The sequence below is a fragment of the Leptodactylus fuscus genome, chromosome 9 (assembly GCF_031893055.1).
Source record: "Leptodactylus fuscus isolate aLepFus1 chromosome 9, aLepFus1.hap2, whole genome shotgun sequence".
In the NCBI taxonomy this organism is placed as follows: domain Eukaryota; kingdom Metazoa; phylum Chordata; class Amphibia; order Anura; family Leptodactylidae; genus Leptodactylus; species Leptodactylus fuscus.
In genome coordinates this window covers 34,248,852-34,264,240 of record NC_134273.1, presented here as the reverse complement: position 1 = coordinate 34,264,240, position 15,389 = coordinate 34,248,852, and the positions used below count along the sequence as shown (strand labels likewise).

At 41.5% G+C, this 15,389-nt stretch overlaps 1 protein-coding gene across 1 annotated transcript in view; it reads left to right on the top strand.

Annotated features, from left to right (window-relative positions):
• The first annotated feature begins 4,045 nt into the window (after positions 1 to 4,045).
• The window catches only part of LOC142217834 (uncharacterized), a 123,968-nt gene continuing 112,624 nt past the window's right edge, over positions 4,046 to 15,389 (top strand). Inside the window, exons 1-7 of the mRNA XM_075286154.1 lie at positions 4,046 to 4,137; positions 5,984 to 6,167; positions 6,635 to 6,800; positions 10,197 to 10,249; positions 12,771 to 12,791; positions 14,457 to 14,610; positions 15,274 to 15,358. Of these exons, the coding sequence (XP_075142255.1) occupies positions 4,046 to 4,137; positions 5,984 to 6,167; positions 6,635 to 6,800; positions 10,197 to 10,249; positions 12,771 to 12,791; positions 14,457 to 14,610; positions 15,274 to 15,358 (755 nt within the window). The remainder of the gene's footprint in view (positions 4,138 to 5,983; positions 6,168 to 6,634; positions 6,801 to 10,196; positions 10,250 to 12,770; positions 12,792 to 14,456; positions 14,611 to 15,273; positions 15,359 to 15,389) is intronic.

The following is a 15,389-nucleotide window of genomic DNA, read 5'->3' as shown; positions in this document are numbered from 1 at the left end:
AGTTCTATGCATGTGATTTGGAGCTCTTCACTAGAACAACTCAGCTCTGAGCCCTGTAATGACATATTATTGAATATTATAATAATATTGGACCTATGGCAGACTTATGAGAAATGGTGCATATTCTTTAAAGCTTTTTTGAAGACGTTCCAGTTTCTTCACAATCCTTGTGTGACACAAAGTAACAGTTGATCTGAGGGCTTAGAGGACATGAATTTGGCCAAGAAGGTAATTAAAAGTGGTGGAGAGTAAAGATGAGAATATATACGTCATCACAGATCTGACAAACAGCAAATCATAAAAACTCCGGGCAGAAGGAAGAAGGTAGCAGACGAGAAGGTGCAGTGGCATGGGACAAGGTGAGGAGGACATGGTGAAGATGGGGCTGGCTGATGATGACTCTCTGGACATTCACATAGTGTTGGTTGTTGTCTTTTCTGTGCACATTGTGATTTCATAGGGCTTCAGAACAAAGTTTTTAATTCTCTGTAATTTGTGTTTCACTCCTTCAACATTTTTAAGATCTCTGCTAGCTGTTTACAAAAGAGAATAGTTTACATGCAGAGGCTTAAAGAGGTTTTCCGGCCCCAAAAGGATGTTTTATATTGATGACCTATCTACAGGATAGTTAATTAGTATGTGATCTGTCGGGGTCTGACACAGACATCAACTACTCCGACAGTCTCCAGACACTGGAAGTTACAGCAGTGGATGGGGAGTGGGTGCAGGATCTGCTATTCAAGTCATAGGAGCAGCACAGCAGCTCTGTACACTGTATTGTGGTGGTTCCAGACAAGTACAGCACTGCCTTGTTTCTTGAAGCCTGTACACACCCTGCGTCCATTGCTGTAGCTTCTGACACTTGGAGGCTGCTGTGTCGGGTGTGAAACCCCCATAGATCACACAGTGATGATCAATCCTGTGGATAAGTCATCAGTATGAAAAATCCTTTTGGGGCTTGAAAAGCCATTTAAGCATAGCCCCACGTAGAGAAGCGCAGCAAAAAAAAAATGCAATGGGAAAAACTGGGGGAAATGCATCACTTTTTTTCCGCACTACTTTTCATTGCGATTTCGGAGTTTTCCTCTACTGACTTTCTGCCTTTATTATAGCTATATGGAAAACACTAGCATTTCCACCGGTAAAATTAACAGGCTGTGAGCGTTTTTTAAAATGCTGTTTTTCTGTTGTAGATTTTTTCTGCAATGTGTGAATGGGACTAGTCAGATTCCCATCCACTGCAGATACTGTAAAACGCAGCAAAATGCTGCTTTTTCGTAATGTGAGGCTTTAGCCATGAACCCTATAATGTCCTATCACTAGTTGAGGGTTTGTTACAATTGTATCCAGTTCTTATGGGAACTGAACTGCAACATGATACATTGTAACAAACTATGAGAACAGGAGAAAGATTTGTACTCTAGACTGGATACCATCTTAACCTCAGTTATTGGAAGTGTTAGGTCAGGATAGGGCTTTGGCATCTGGAAATAAATAGTACATTTCTATTCGCTGACAGCAAACAGAGAACTTGTGCAAAACTCAGACACAGAATCTGCTAGAAAGTTCTAGAAATGTTCTTGATGCAGTTTTGCAGCTATATATGTGAGCACATATTGGCGGTTTCTTCTATAAGCAATTTTGCTAGTTCTTTCCTTGCTGTCTCTCTGTGTTGATCTGAGGGGACAGATCTAATATTGCAAGGTGTGTGGTGAAAAAAATTACAGTTTCCTGACTGCATGGATTTTTGCAACTTTGTTGCAGATTGACATCCTCTAAGGGTATGTTCACATGGTGGAATTTCACACTGACTGTATGGCTAAAGCCCCGCGTTGCGAAGACGCAGCTTTTTTTGTTGCAGATTTTGTTGCATTTTTGGAGCCAAAGCCAGGAGTGGATTGAGCAGAAAGTAGAAATATAAAACCTTCCTATATATTTTCCTTTCCATTTATAGCCATTCTTGGCTTTGGCTCAAAAAAACACAGCAAAATCTGCAACAAAAAAAACCTGCGTTACCGTACAGTGGGGCCTTAGCCTAAGGCGGATTCTACCTGAAATCAGCATCAAATTGTTAGTCTGCCTCCTATTGTTTTCAATGGGAGACAGTGATCAAAGGAAGACGCTGGAAAAAATAAGCTTTCTACTCAATCTTGCTGTGAATTCTTCTACGGAAGCTGCTGCAGAGAGGTGGTGGGACAGAGATGGAAGATGAATTTGAAGCAGAAGTCCTCTTCAATTTCTCGCCTACTTTCCACCATGTGCACATAATCTACAAGAATTTTCCCTCTCCATTTCCTTTATCTGTGAGATTTACCATTTCCACTATTTTTCTTGTCCAATATAAAAAAAGAAGAAGGTTCTGCAACGTCTCTGCCTGTTCGGGTCTCTGCGCCACTCTCTACACGCACGCTGCGGCGCAGGAGGCGGGCTCATTTTGATTCTTTGCTTAGAATTTCTCATTGCACTGTGTGAATACTACTCTATTACCTCTCCTCTGTAGTTGAATTTCCACAACACCCGTCTCCTGCACCTTGTTTCTCTCTGATCATCAAATGGTTAATTCTAGTCTGGCCTGTGTGATTGACAGCCTGTCTTCCAATCAAGCCTAGGGCGGGTCTTTGGCTTCCTATATACAAGCCATTAGCCCACACAGCCATGCTTGCTATTGAGACTCTGTCCTTAGACTTTGTTCCTGCTAGCTCCTCTGTCTGCTACTATTGTATTACTGAGCTCTAGCTTCCCTTTTGACCATTCTCTTGTATTTTGATTCTGTACTGTGAGGCATTGCTCAACTCTTACTGGATCCTTGGCTAGATGACCTCCCTTTGTTGTTGTTTATCTTGTCTTCATCCTGTGTTGTCACCTATACAGGAAGGGCTTTGTCGACCAGTTGTCCTTTGCCGCCTAGGTCAGTAAGGCAAGCAGGTAAGGGCAGCAGTGGGTTCAGCTTAGGGCTAACTGTCTTGTTGTGCCCCTTCCTCCAGGGTTCACCAACAGCTACTGGGGAATTGCTCCTCTAGCAATTCCATTACAGGTTCATTTTGCTCTTACCCACTGTACAGGGTCACATAACTGCACAGGTACAAATTTCAGTGCGTCCCCTAGCAATCGTCTTTGAAAAAAAAAGACTATAGACAGATGACATCTTTGTGCTGTATGTGATTTTCATGGATACATTGGGGCAAATTCTTGTCTCTGTCTACACCATAGAACTACACCAGTAAAAAGAAATTTGCCCCAATGATTCCATCTGCTGTCCATGGAAACCAATGACATGTGAATGAGGCCTTATACTGACTCCCTATCCACCAAAAAAAGTTTGAAATGAATGGGTGAGAAGGAGTCCTGCAGGTTTCCGTCTCCTGCCTCTTTTTTTGTGCAGGAAACAGAAACCTGCAGAACGGAGACCGGGCGCAGATGTGAACGAGCCCTCAGTCTGTCAGCAACTACATGTCTTCATCGTGATTTTCCTGAACTGAACACATACTGCCACCCTCCCCTGTAGACGTGATGTGTATTTAGCAAATCTTAGACGGTATGTGGAAACATTGAGCTGAATGTATTTATAAAGGATTTGTACCTTGTGAAAAACAAAAATATCAAGATATGGTATGGCATGAGCATTATGGATGACATTTATTTTACAGGGATAGTTCCATCCAGTGAGCTGATAAAATAAAGACTGTGAAGTGTCTAAAGATTATGTGGGATGGGCAGTACAGGCATAGAGCCAAGAAAACATTGAAGTTTATAGATTGTATTGGCCAGGAATTGTACAACGCAACCAATAGAGAAATTGTTTTGTGCATTTATTAACCCCTTACGTACTACACCCTATAAAACATTACAATGTACTAAACAGAACCATATCCCATGAATATCAACTGTGTGTCTATTCAAAAAATCTAAGTAACTCCTAACTATCATATCAAGCAACCCAAATAAGGAACCCAAAAATAATCCAACAATGAGCCAGGAATGACATAATGACTTTACGGGTGAAGTGCATTATCTGTGAAAAGTTAGCTGCCAGTTATATTTGCTTATGTATCTCTCCCCAGAAATGGGTGCCAAGATGTGGCTGCTATGTCTGCTCCTCACAGTGGAAATGGTTCTATCTCATCCTGACAAAATTCCGTAAGTACATACAGCAGCATCAACGTAATGACTTCATAGCTCTCCTAATAATTGGGGAATATATGTTCTATATAGTGTCTGGTGAAAATGTTGAAACAGCAAGATTATAGATTTGAGAACTATAAGAAGATTGAACAAATGAATGTGTATAACAATGACGTCTATTCACAAATATAGGGTACTACCATGGGAACCAGATTCACCCCAAACTAAGATAAGGTGGTGAAAAGGAATATTAATCCATGTTCCTTGGGAGATAGTTTCAGACCAGTCTGGTCCTATGGATGTTCATTGATGATATTTTTTGTTTTGGTAGAAGAGCAATAGATTACCCCTGGTGTAACTGAACTAAAGATCAATGACTTCCACATATGATGTATCCCTTATATTAGTACTACTGGTAAGAAGCTTTAATGATTTTAATGACTAGCTACCAAAAGCACAAAATAATAGTTTATGAAAGTCAGTTGGATCTGCATATAGACTGGACAAATATGAAAAAAAAGCCGGGCCTTACAGTGCGAAGCAGCATGGAAGGCTCTCCTCCTCCCTCCAGACAGTACTCTTCCATAGATTTGTACTGGGGGATATTCCTCTCAGTGCCATTGCTGGACGGTAAGGATCACCCACTCTGACAGGACAAGGCTATGTTAGGGTACAGTTGGGTGCGGCATTCCTCACAGCTCAGTGATGACGCTAGACTGTAAGGCCCACCCTTCTCGGGAGATATCAGTGCCAAAATTAAAAGCAATGATAGCTCCAGTACATACCGGAACGCTGACAGTGCGCTGAATTTACACACTGTTGGCTTTCTAGTGGTATTTAAAACCACACATTGTTGAGAAGAAAAAAATGTCATCCGTTTGGGGAGTCCACATGGCTTGCCAATGAGTTCTGTATCCTGTTGGGGGGGCCATGAGCATGTTGTTGGCATTGATGATCTGCCTGCTCTGGCCTTTCGGCAGCTCTAAAGCTGGCCTGCTGCTGAACTTGTTCCTCACACCGTGCCTGTGATTGTTCTGGCATTTCAGCAGCTCACTGGGACGCCATATAATGAGTGTGTTGTTGGCTTTGATGACCCGCCAGCTCCGGCATTTCGGCTGCTCTAAGAACTGCTCGATGCCTAGCTTACTCATTCCTCCTCATCTCCACTTGAGGAGAAGTCTGTGACTTCTGGCTACCTTTATAGCTCTCGTCGTTTTAGAATTGTACAACAAATTAGATTTTATTTTTCTTGGCATGTTTAAAATTGGCAAACTGCCAATGTGGATTAAAGGGGTTTTCCCCATGTCAGTGTCTCAGCACTGAAGCAGATCAGATAATATGCAAATGATTGTACATAATGGACTCAGTGTGATCTGTGTGTTTACATAGAGAGATAAAAGACCTGGCTTTATCAGCAAACTCCAATTAACTGAGAGAGTCCTGCTGGCAAGAGCAGTTTAATATAGTATATGGACATATATTCATAACAGTCGTGAAGCCATGTCATTTACTGGAATAAAAAGTAGCCTTTGTGTTAATTGAGGTAACAGACTATGTGCCAAATTTCATCCAAATCTGTTCAGCCGTTTTTGCGTGATCAAGTAACAAACACACAGACATCCAAACTTTAACATTTATAATATTAGTAGGATTGTCTAAACAGATAAAATGGTGTAGACAATGGGGAAAAGGTGCAGAAATAAGAAAGACTGTATAGTAGGTTGTGTGCTGTGCAGATACCATATGGAGGAATATGGTGCAGAGAACATGTAATAAATGGATGAAGTCAGGGCTGTGTGTCCTATGTCTCTAGTTGCTCCGGTTGAGGGTTAAGTAATTGTCTGTTTTCTTGTCATTGCAGAAGCTTTGGATTATTTGTTCCTCGTGATGTGTATTACCCATCTACAGACACATTCTGTCTGCACTCTTCCTCAGACCTGCAGGGATATTCACATATGTCAGTGGATCTGAAGACCTCATCTGGAAGTGTAAATCTGTATACAGTTCATCCGGACAGTCCCACCTGGCACTGCCAGTCATTCCAGGTGCCAAACCCCCTAATACTATGCCCTCAATTTAGAAAGTACTATATAACACATTCCCTACAAGTATACAGTACATCAACTTTATATGTATATATGCCTACAGTGTATACAGTACAGACCAAAAGTTTGGACACACCTTCTCATTCAAAGAGTTTTCTGTAGGTGGCTACTTGGAAGAACCTAGAATATAAGACAGATTTTCAGTTCTTTCACACTTTTTTGTTAATCCACATGTGTTACTTCATAGTTTTGTTGCCTTCAGTGTGAATCTACAATTGTCATAGTCATGAAAATACAGAAAACTCCTTGAATGAGAAGGTGTGTCCAAACTTTTGGTCTGTACTGTATGTTCCAGGTGTAAAATAGACATGTTTAGACTTATATATAGTGTATATATAGCTGGTGCATCAGCCTCCTCAGATGTTTTATACTAATAATAATACAAGATTATGTTACCCCCCTCCCAGGTTCCTGAACCTTCAGAAGATACAGAAAAAGTCACCATTGCTGTCCATGGACATGATGTTGGAGGCAACAAGACTGAGTTCAGCTCCAAAGAACTGACCTTGAGAAAGAAAAGTACTGGGACCCTCATCCAAACAGACAAAGCCATATATAAACCTGGACAAAAAAGTGAGGAGCAAGAGCTACAGTATATATAAAAAAGGAAAGAAATGTCCTTGGACATAGTAAATATAGTATATAGGAAAGAAATATATGACATATATAGGATCAGAATGCGTGTAGGGTCAGTACAGATATAGGAGAGGAATGCTACATTTGTCTGATCTCTTATATATAATATAGGTGTGTGTGTGTGGGGGGGGGGGGGGGGCTATAGATAGAGAATATATAGGAAGTACATTTACACCTTACTTTATGTGGGACTGATATCAGCCTCTTTTCTTATTTTAACTGTAATATTTATTGATTTTTTTTACAATAAAAAAACAAAAGAGGAAGAGTTTGAGGAGCATTTCCCAATAAATTTAAATATACGAACAGATCAACCAATAATAGGAGAACGGCAGGAAATTAATCAGACTAAGGACCGACACATGAGGAATACAATGGGAAGGCAGAGCTAGAGCTATAGGAAGGGGAGACAAATAGGAGAGGGGAGCAGAAATATCATAGGTTATTCAGTATACAATAAGTGTCCCACGGGGCCCAGATAGTGTCAAAAGCGGGAATGTTGTTGTTCAGGGAGGTTATTAAGCTCTCTAGGTTGCAGACATCTTTGACCCTACCAAGAAAGTCAGTACCTGCTAGGGGAGTGGTGGAATTCCACCTCAAAACAATAGGAGCTTTGGCCGCCAATATATGAATAGTTGGGCAGACTTCTTGCCCAATTGTCTAGGAGATAAATTAAGTAAATATATCAGCGGGTCAAGAGGGACATGTTGTATAAATAGTCTTTCTGTGACTATCCAGCAAAAGTCATGTATCAAAGGGCAGATCTAAAATATATGCCAGAGCATGCCCACTGCAGAGAGACATCTCCAGCATACTAGGGGGATTGTGGGATTCAGGTAGTTCAGCAGAGCTTGCAAATGGTACCAATGCATGAAAAGTTTGTACTACGTCTTCCAGAATGTGGCACAGGATGAGGATTTAGCAGCATATGACCAAATAATTTGCCATTGAGAAAGGGAAATAAGGAGTCCCCAGGGCTTCCTCCCATCTAGATATACAGTCCTATGAAAAAGTTTGGGCACCCCTCTTAATCTTAATCATTTTTAGTTCTAAATATTTTTGCAGCAGCCATTTCATTTTGATATATCTAATAACTGATGGACACAGTAATATTTCAGGATTGAAATGAGGTTTATTGTACTAACAGAAAATGCGCAATATGCATTAAACCAAAATTTGACCGGTGCAAAAGTATGGGCACCTCAACAGAAAAGTGACATTAATATTTAGTACATCCTCCTTTTGCAAAGATAACAGCCTCTAGTCGCTTCCTGTAGCTTTTAATCAGTTCCTGGATCCTGGATGAAGGGATTTTGGACAAACAATTCAAGTTCAGTTAAGTTAGATGGTCGCCGAGCATGGACAGCCCGCTTCAAATCATCCCACAGATGTTCAATGATATTCAGGTCTGGGACTGGGATGGCCATTCCAGAACATTGTAATTGTTCCTCTGCATGAATGCCTGAGTCGATTTGGAGCGGTGTTTGGACATTGTATTGCTGAAATCTCCATCCCCGGCGTAACTTCAACTTTGTCACTGATTCTTGAACATTATTCTCAAGAATCTGCTGATACTGAGTGGAATCCATGCGACCCTCAACTTTAACAAGATTCCCGGTGCCGGCATTGGCCACACAGCCCCAAAGCATGATGGAACCTCCACCAAATTTTACAGTGGGTAGCAAGTGTTTTTCTTGGAATGCTGTTTCTTTTTGGACGCCATGCATAACGCCTTTTTTTTTATAACCAAACAACTCAATCTTTGTTTCCAAAATGAAGTTGGCTTCTCCAAATGTGCTTTTGCATCCCTCAGGCAACTCTATTTGTGGCGTACGTGCAGAAACGGCTTCTTTCTCATCACTCTCCCATACAGCTTCTCCTTGTGCAAAGTGCGCTGTATTGTTGACTGATGCACAGTGACACCATCTGCAGCAAGATGATGCTGCAGCTCTTTGGAAGTGGTCTGTGGATTGTCCTTAACTCTTCTCACCATTCTTCTTCCCTGCCTTTCTGATATTTTTCTTGGCCTGCCACTTCTGGGCTTAACAAGAACTGTCCCTGTGGTCTTCCATTTCCTTACTATGTTCCTCACAGTGGAAACTGACAGGTTAAATCTCTGAGACAACTTTTTGTATCCTTCCCCTGAACAACTATGTTGAACAATCTTTGTTTTCAGATCATTTGAGAGTTGTTTTGAGTAGCCCATGATGCCACTCTTCAGAGGAGATTCAAATAGTAGAACAACTTGCAATTGGCCACCTTAAATACCTTTTCTCAAGACTGGATACTCCTGGCTATGAAGTTCAAAGCTCAGTGAGCTTACAAAACAAATTTTGTGCTTCAGTAAGTCAGTAAAAAGTAGTTAGGAGTATTCAAATCAATAAAATGATAAGGGTGCCCATACTTTTGCACTGGTCAAATTTTGGTTTAATGCATATTGCACATTTTCTGTTAGTACAATAAACCTCATTTCAATCCTGAAATATTACTGTGTCCATCAGTTATTAGATATATCAAACTGAAATGGCTGTTGCAAACACCAAAATTTTTAGAACTAAAAATGATTAAGATTAATAGGGGTGCCCAAACTTTTTCATAGGACTGTATAGCCGTGAGATAAGGGAAAAGAAGTTGGTAAATAGTGGTTATGACACCCATCGTGGAGGTGCCTGCCTAACATAATCTCGCAAATGTTATAGGGGGAGGGGGGGACCTTTCAGGGAACCAAACAGGGTGGATGTGAGGTGTGTGATTTGGCGATAATGGAACCACTCATTCTGGGGGATGTTCATCGTCACCGAAAGGGCCTGAGGGCCTGTGATTCAGCGTACATGAATCAACTATATTAGCTAAGAGGAATAGAATAGACTCACCCTAGACCGGGGATGAACCATGGAAGAGGACACTTCCTCCGGGAGGAGTGGGTTGTAAAGGAATGAAATCATGGAGGAATTCCTGAATGCAAGAGGGAACAGTGAACAAGTGACCCAAATGGCCCTAGTAAAGTGAATTGGTCCTGGAGTGGGGGTGGGAGAGAATGGGACCACAAGAGATTATTAGGGTGCACAGAGGCAAGCCAAGGCTTCTCAATCTCCACCCATTTAGTGTATGCTAGCGATGATGCCCAAAATGGAGCACAGCACAAATCATCCTATTGTTTTATAACACCTCAGTACCAATATAACCCTCAGAGACAATTATATCATTTATGTGGCAGATTTTAATTGCTTCTCTTATAACTATCCAGTACTGACATAACCTACAGAGACATTTACATGCTCTATAATGCATTGTATTCATCTATTGTATTAACATCTTTATGATCTCATTCAGTCATGATTCGCATTCTAACACTGGATCAAGACTTAGATGTGCTCAATAAAACAGTAAGTGTAATATGGTATATATATATATTATATAGTGAATATGAGTCTAACACCTATTTTAATATACAGATTGAGAGTTCTCAGTAGTTGATACCTTTTTTAATGGCTAACAAAAAATGATGACATATTGCGAGCTTTTAGAATACCGTAACTTAATTCCTTCATCAGGCTGGTATAACACAATATCTGAAGGCAAGCACATTTATACAGGAGTACAGTGTTTGATGCACCATTGATGGAAAACATTACACGTAAATAAACCCATAAGTCCAAAGAAATATCAGTTCACAGGAAGTGTCTACTTGTTGTAAAACGACATAAAACCCTGTAACTGGTTTAACCCCCCTTCCAGTGTGTCAAATATAGTACAAAAACAAATTTTTCTTATACATATTTTAATGTCAGTATAATTAATTACATTAAAGGGGTTTTCCTATTCCATAATTTTATGGCGTGTAACTATTTGATAGATGCAGGTCCTTTGGATAAGCTAAAAATCTCTAAGGGGGCGTTCACACTACCGTCATTGTCCGACAGGTATTGTCCGCTGCTAATGTCCGTTCAAAATCTTGCACGGACATTAGGAGCGGACACTAGCTGTGTCCGTGACGTTTTTCATTCATTTAAATGGAGATCGGGTGCGTTGTTTTACAGTCCGTGCCTGTCCTTAAGTGTCCGTTCGTAAAGATGTCCGACAGAAAAAACCTACATGTCAGGTTTTGCTGTCCGCTTGAAAAGTCGGACATCTTTACGAACGGACACTTAAGGACAGGCACGGAGTGTAAAACAACGCACCCGATCTCCATTTAAATGAATGAAAAATGTCACGGACACAGCTAGTGTCCACTCCTAATGTCCGTGCAAGATTTTGAACGGACATTAGCAGCGGACACTACTAGAGATGAGCGAACAGTAAAATGTTCGAGGTTCGCTATTCGTTTCGAGTAGCCCCTCAATATTCGACTACTCGAATCGAATATCGAACCCTATAGTCTATGGGGGGAAAATGCTCGTTTCAGGGGTAGGCAACGTTCGATCAAATTATACTTACCAAGTCCACGAGTGAGGGTCGGGCTGGATCCTCCGAGAAGTCTTCTCCTTGCAGCGTCCCCGCGGCATCTTCCGGCTCTGAATTCACTCTGCCAGGCATCGGGCCTGGGCAGAGCCGACTGCGCATGCCCGCACTACAAGCGGACATGCGCAGTCGGCTCTGCCCAGGCCTGATGCCTGGTAGAGTGAATGAAGAGCTGGAAGACGCCGCGGGGAAGCTGCACGGAGAAGACTTCTAAAGGTAGGAGAAGAACCAGCGTCGATTGGCTGACTGTATAGCATTCGGCCAATCAATGCTGGTTCTGCATCGAACTTTTACATTCGAATAGCGAGTGGTTTCGATCGAGTACGAGTATTTCAAATACCGTAGTATTCGATTGAATACCTACTCGATCGAGTACTACTCGCTCATCTCTAGACACTACCTGTCGGACAATGACGGTAGTGTGAACGCCCCCTTAAATGTATTTTATTGAGATTTTAAGTGATAACCAACACAAAGTAGCAAATAATTGTGAAGTGGAAGCAAAATGATACTTGGTTATCAAAATTTTAATAAAATGAAGATCTGCAAAGTGTAATGTGGAAAAGTATTCAGCCCCCTATATCAATACTTTTTTCAGCCACTTTTCGCTGCAATTCCAGCTGCAGGTCTTTTGGGGTATGTCTTCTTCTGTACAAAATAGCTCAATCTAGGGCAGATTGGATGGAAAGCGTCTGTGAACAACAATTTTCATGTCTTGCCACAGATGCTCAATGGAATTTAGGTCTGGGCTGTGACTGGGTCATTCTAACACATGAATATTCTTTGATCTAAACCATTGCACTGGAGCTCTGGCTGTATTTATAGGGTCATTGTCTTACTGGAAGGTGAATCTCCTTCCCAATGAAAAGCAGTTCTTGAGGTACTTCTCTCTCCACATGACTTGTGTGGACACCGCGCAGAAAATACACAGACTCCATTATAGTTTATGGGGTTCATGTGCTTTCTTCGCTCACCGCTTATCACCACGTTCGCTATTCCGTTCAGGGGGTCCCCAAGCGCACTCCCCGAACGGAATAACAAACGCAGATGTGAACCAGGCCTGAGCGTAATGTTTCCGGAAGGGCTTTTCAACCTTTGCTTATAGACATGAATTTTACCATTCAGGCAGATATCTTATACAGCAAATGATGGGGGATTGAAACATAAAGAGGCAGATTTACAAAATTGTCTAAAACTGTTTAAAAGTAAATCAGATTTTGTTGCCCATAGGAACACAGGTCAGCTTTCATTTTTCAAGGGCAGTATATGAAATAAAAGCTGTTTTGTGATTGGTTGTTATGGGCAGCGTAGATGATTTTTCTGATAGACATTTTCAGAAATATCCCTCACAAGTCTATTAGATTTTTGCAGTGGCTGCTGTAGATGATGGTCTAGTTGAGAAAATTTTAATAAATAATATGTTTTTTTTATATTTTCTCTTAACAGTATTCGCTGGTTCAGCTCCAGGTAAGATTCCTTGTTACAAGACATGGATATTTTGCAGGGGTACTCCGCTCAAGAGGAATAGATATTATACAGGGAGACTCATCTAAGGAGGAATAGACATTATAGGGTAGGTTCACACAGAGGATAATGGTAAACTTCCGCGCGACATCCCGCTTCTGATTAGGCCTGAATGAATGGGCCTAGACAGGAATGTGTCTCAAGCCGCGGAATCTGTGCCAAGATAGGTCATGTCACTTCTTTTTCCAGCTACTAGCTAGCGGAAAAAAAGAGACGAGCAGCTCCCATTGAAATCAATGGGAGTCATTTTTGCAGGCGGATTTTGAGACAAATTCCACTTCAAAATCCGCCTGCAAAAAACTCTGTGTGAACATACCCATACAGGGAGACTCATTTAAGGAGGAATAGACATTATACTGGGTTACTCACCTAAGGAGGAACAGACGTTATACTGGGAGGACTCATATAAGGAGTATTATATATTATACATGGGTAGTCATCTAAGGAGGAATAGATGTTATACAGGGATACTCACCTAAGGAGGAACAGACGTTATACTGGGGGGACTCATATAAGGAGTATTATATATTATACAGGGGTACTCATCTAATGAGGAATAGACATTATATAGGGCGGTTAATCTAAGGAGGAATAGACGTTATACAGGGGAGCTCCACCCAGTAGAAGTAGATATTATATAATGGGTATAAGAAGTAATATATATCAGGGGTCCCCAACCGCCAGTCCACGGACCATTACCGGGCCGCGGGGCATGTTGCACCAGTCCGCGTACTAGCGGCGAGGAGTCAGCAGCTGCTGTGGAGCCGGCGAGTGCCCTGGGTTGAGCCAGGACCCGCCAGTTGCTGATGCTTGGTTGTTGCTCATCGGGATAAGGTGAGCAAAGTGTGGAATTGAGCCGGGACCTGCTGTATGTCCAGGATTGTAGTACTATGCAGTACATAGTACTAGAATCCCAGCTACATTACACGTCACTTGTCCCTGTGACATGTAATGTAGCTGTAGTGAGGCTGTAGTGAAGTTAATATCAGCATTAGGAATGATATCCGTCATCAGTAGCCATCTTCATAACAGTGTCTGTCATCAGTAGCCATCTTCATAACCTGCAGTGTCCGTCAGTTTGCACTTTCTCTTGTGTTTTCATATGTACATGATTCTAAGCTACACCCCCATGCTTAACCCCACCCCAGCCACACCCTTCCCCACCCCATCCACACCCCTTCCCCACCCCCATCCACACCCCTTACCGCCCCCACCGGGCCTTAGAAAAATTATCTTGCTGAAACTGGTCCCTGGTGGAAAATAGGTTGAGGACCACTGATATATATTATACAGGGGGACTCCACTTAGAGGACATAAACATCCTAGAGAGGGCCTCCTCTGTTAGATATCATTGAGGGGACACGGATACCCATTTCACTTTACTGATTTTGCCCCTTTAATAAAACAGAAGTTCTCCCACTGATCGTGCTATGGTGAATGCTACATATAGTTACTTTAAGATGGTTGACTACATGCACTGTAAGCCAAAAACTGACTTGTGTGTCCTTGGATTTAGTGCTCTGAGGGGCACAGACAGAACTATTCATTGGGCCTGTTTCTATATCTATATACCCTAAAATTGATTCTATTATTAACACTGATCTGCAGGATCCTCAGAAAAACCGCTTGGCTCAATGGAAAGATGTCTACGCTAAATCACGGATTGTAGAACTGTCATATGAGATGTCTCCTGAAGCAGCAACGGGGAAATACAGAATAAGTACCGACGGAGCAAGCATGGAGTTCATTGTGGATGAATATAGTAAGTAAATATGGATTTATAGATGAAGCAGAGCAAAAGTAGTAGGTGGTGCCTACAGTCCTATATAACACCACATTACACATGGTGTCATTTATCTGTTGAAATCACTGCTCTTTCTATGTTGAGGAGTAGAGGACCTATCAGTGACTGGCAACCTCCCTCTATGGCTATGTATACAGCGATGACTGTTAATCACTGATCGGACTGCCTCCTTGACTTCTTAGCATAGAAAGATCACAGATTTCAATGGATAAATGACAATTTATACTGAAACTTTCCCACATAACTACCGGTATATATTAATCTCCTGCTCTATAACATGCTGCCTGCAGTTTGAACAGCATTTTCTATGTGAGAGGTTCCCTTAAAGGAGGGGCCAAATGATTTAGGAAATGTCCAGATGACTTGTAGAAGGGTCAGATCATTGGGGAAAGAACTTTTAAAGAAGGTCCACTTGATATGGGGAATACTTTTTCCTTCTCTCTTTGACGATCCAACTTTCACTTGGAAATACAGGTTATTCGGCATTTTTATACAAAAAAAAAGCTACTTTGTACAATGTAATGGTCTCTTTGGTATTTTCCCATGAATGTTTCTGTATTTCTTGTGCTGTTGTATTCATTCTTCAGTGTAGTTGAACTTGTGTTTTGTGTCTTTTCTCAGTCCTTCCAAAGTTTGAGGTGAATGTAGAATGTCCAAGCTCCATCACATTATTGGATGAAGAAGTCAACCTGTGGATCTCAGGAGTGTAAGTTGCACTTTTTGATCAGTTCAAGAAA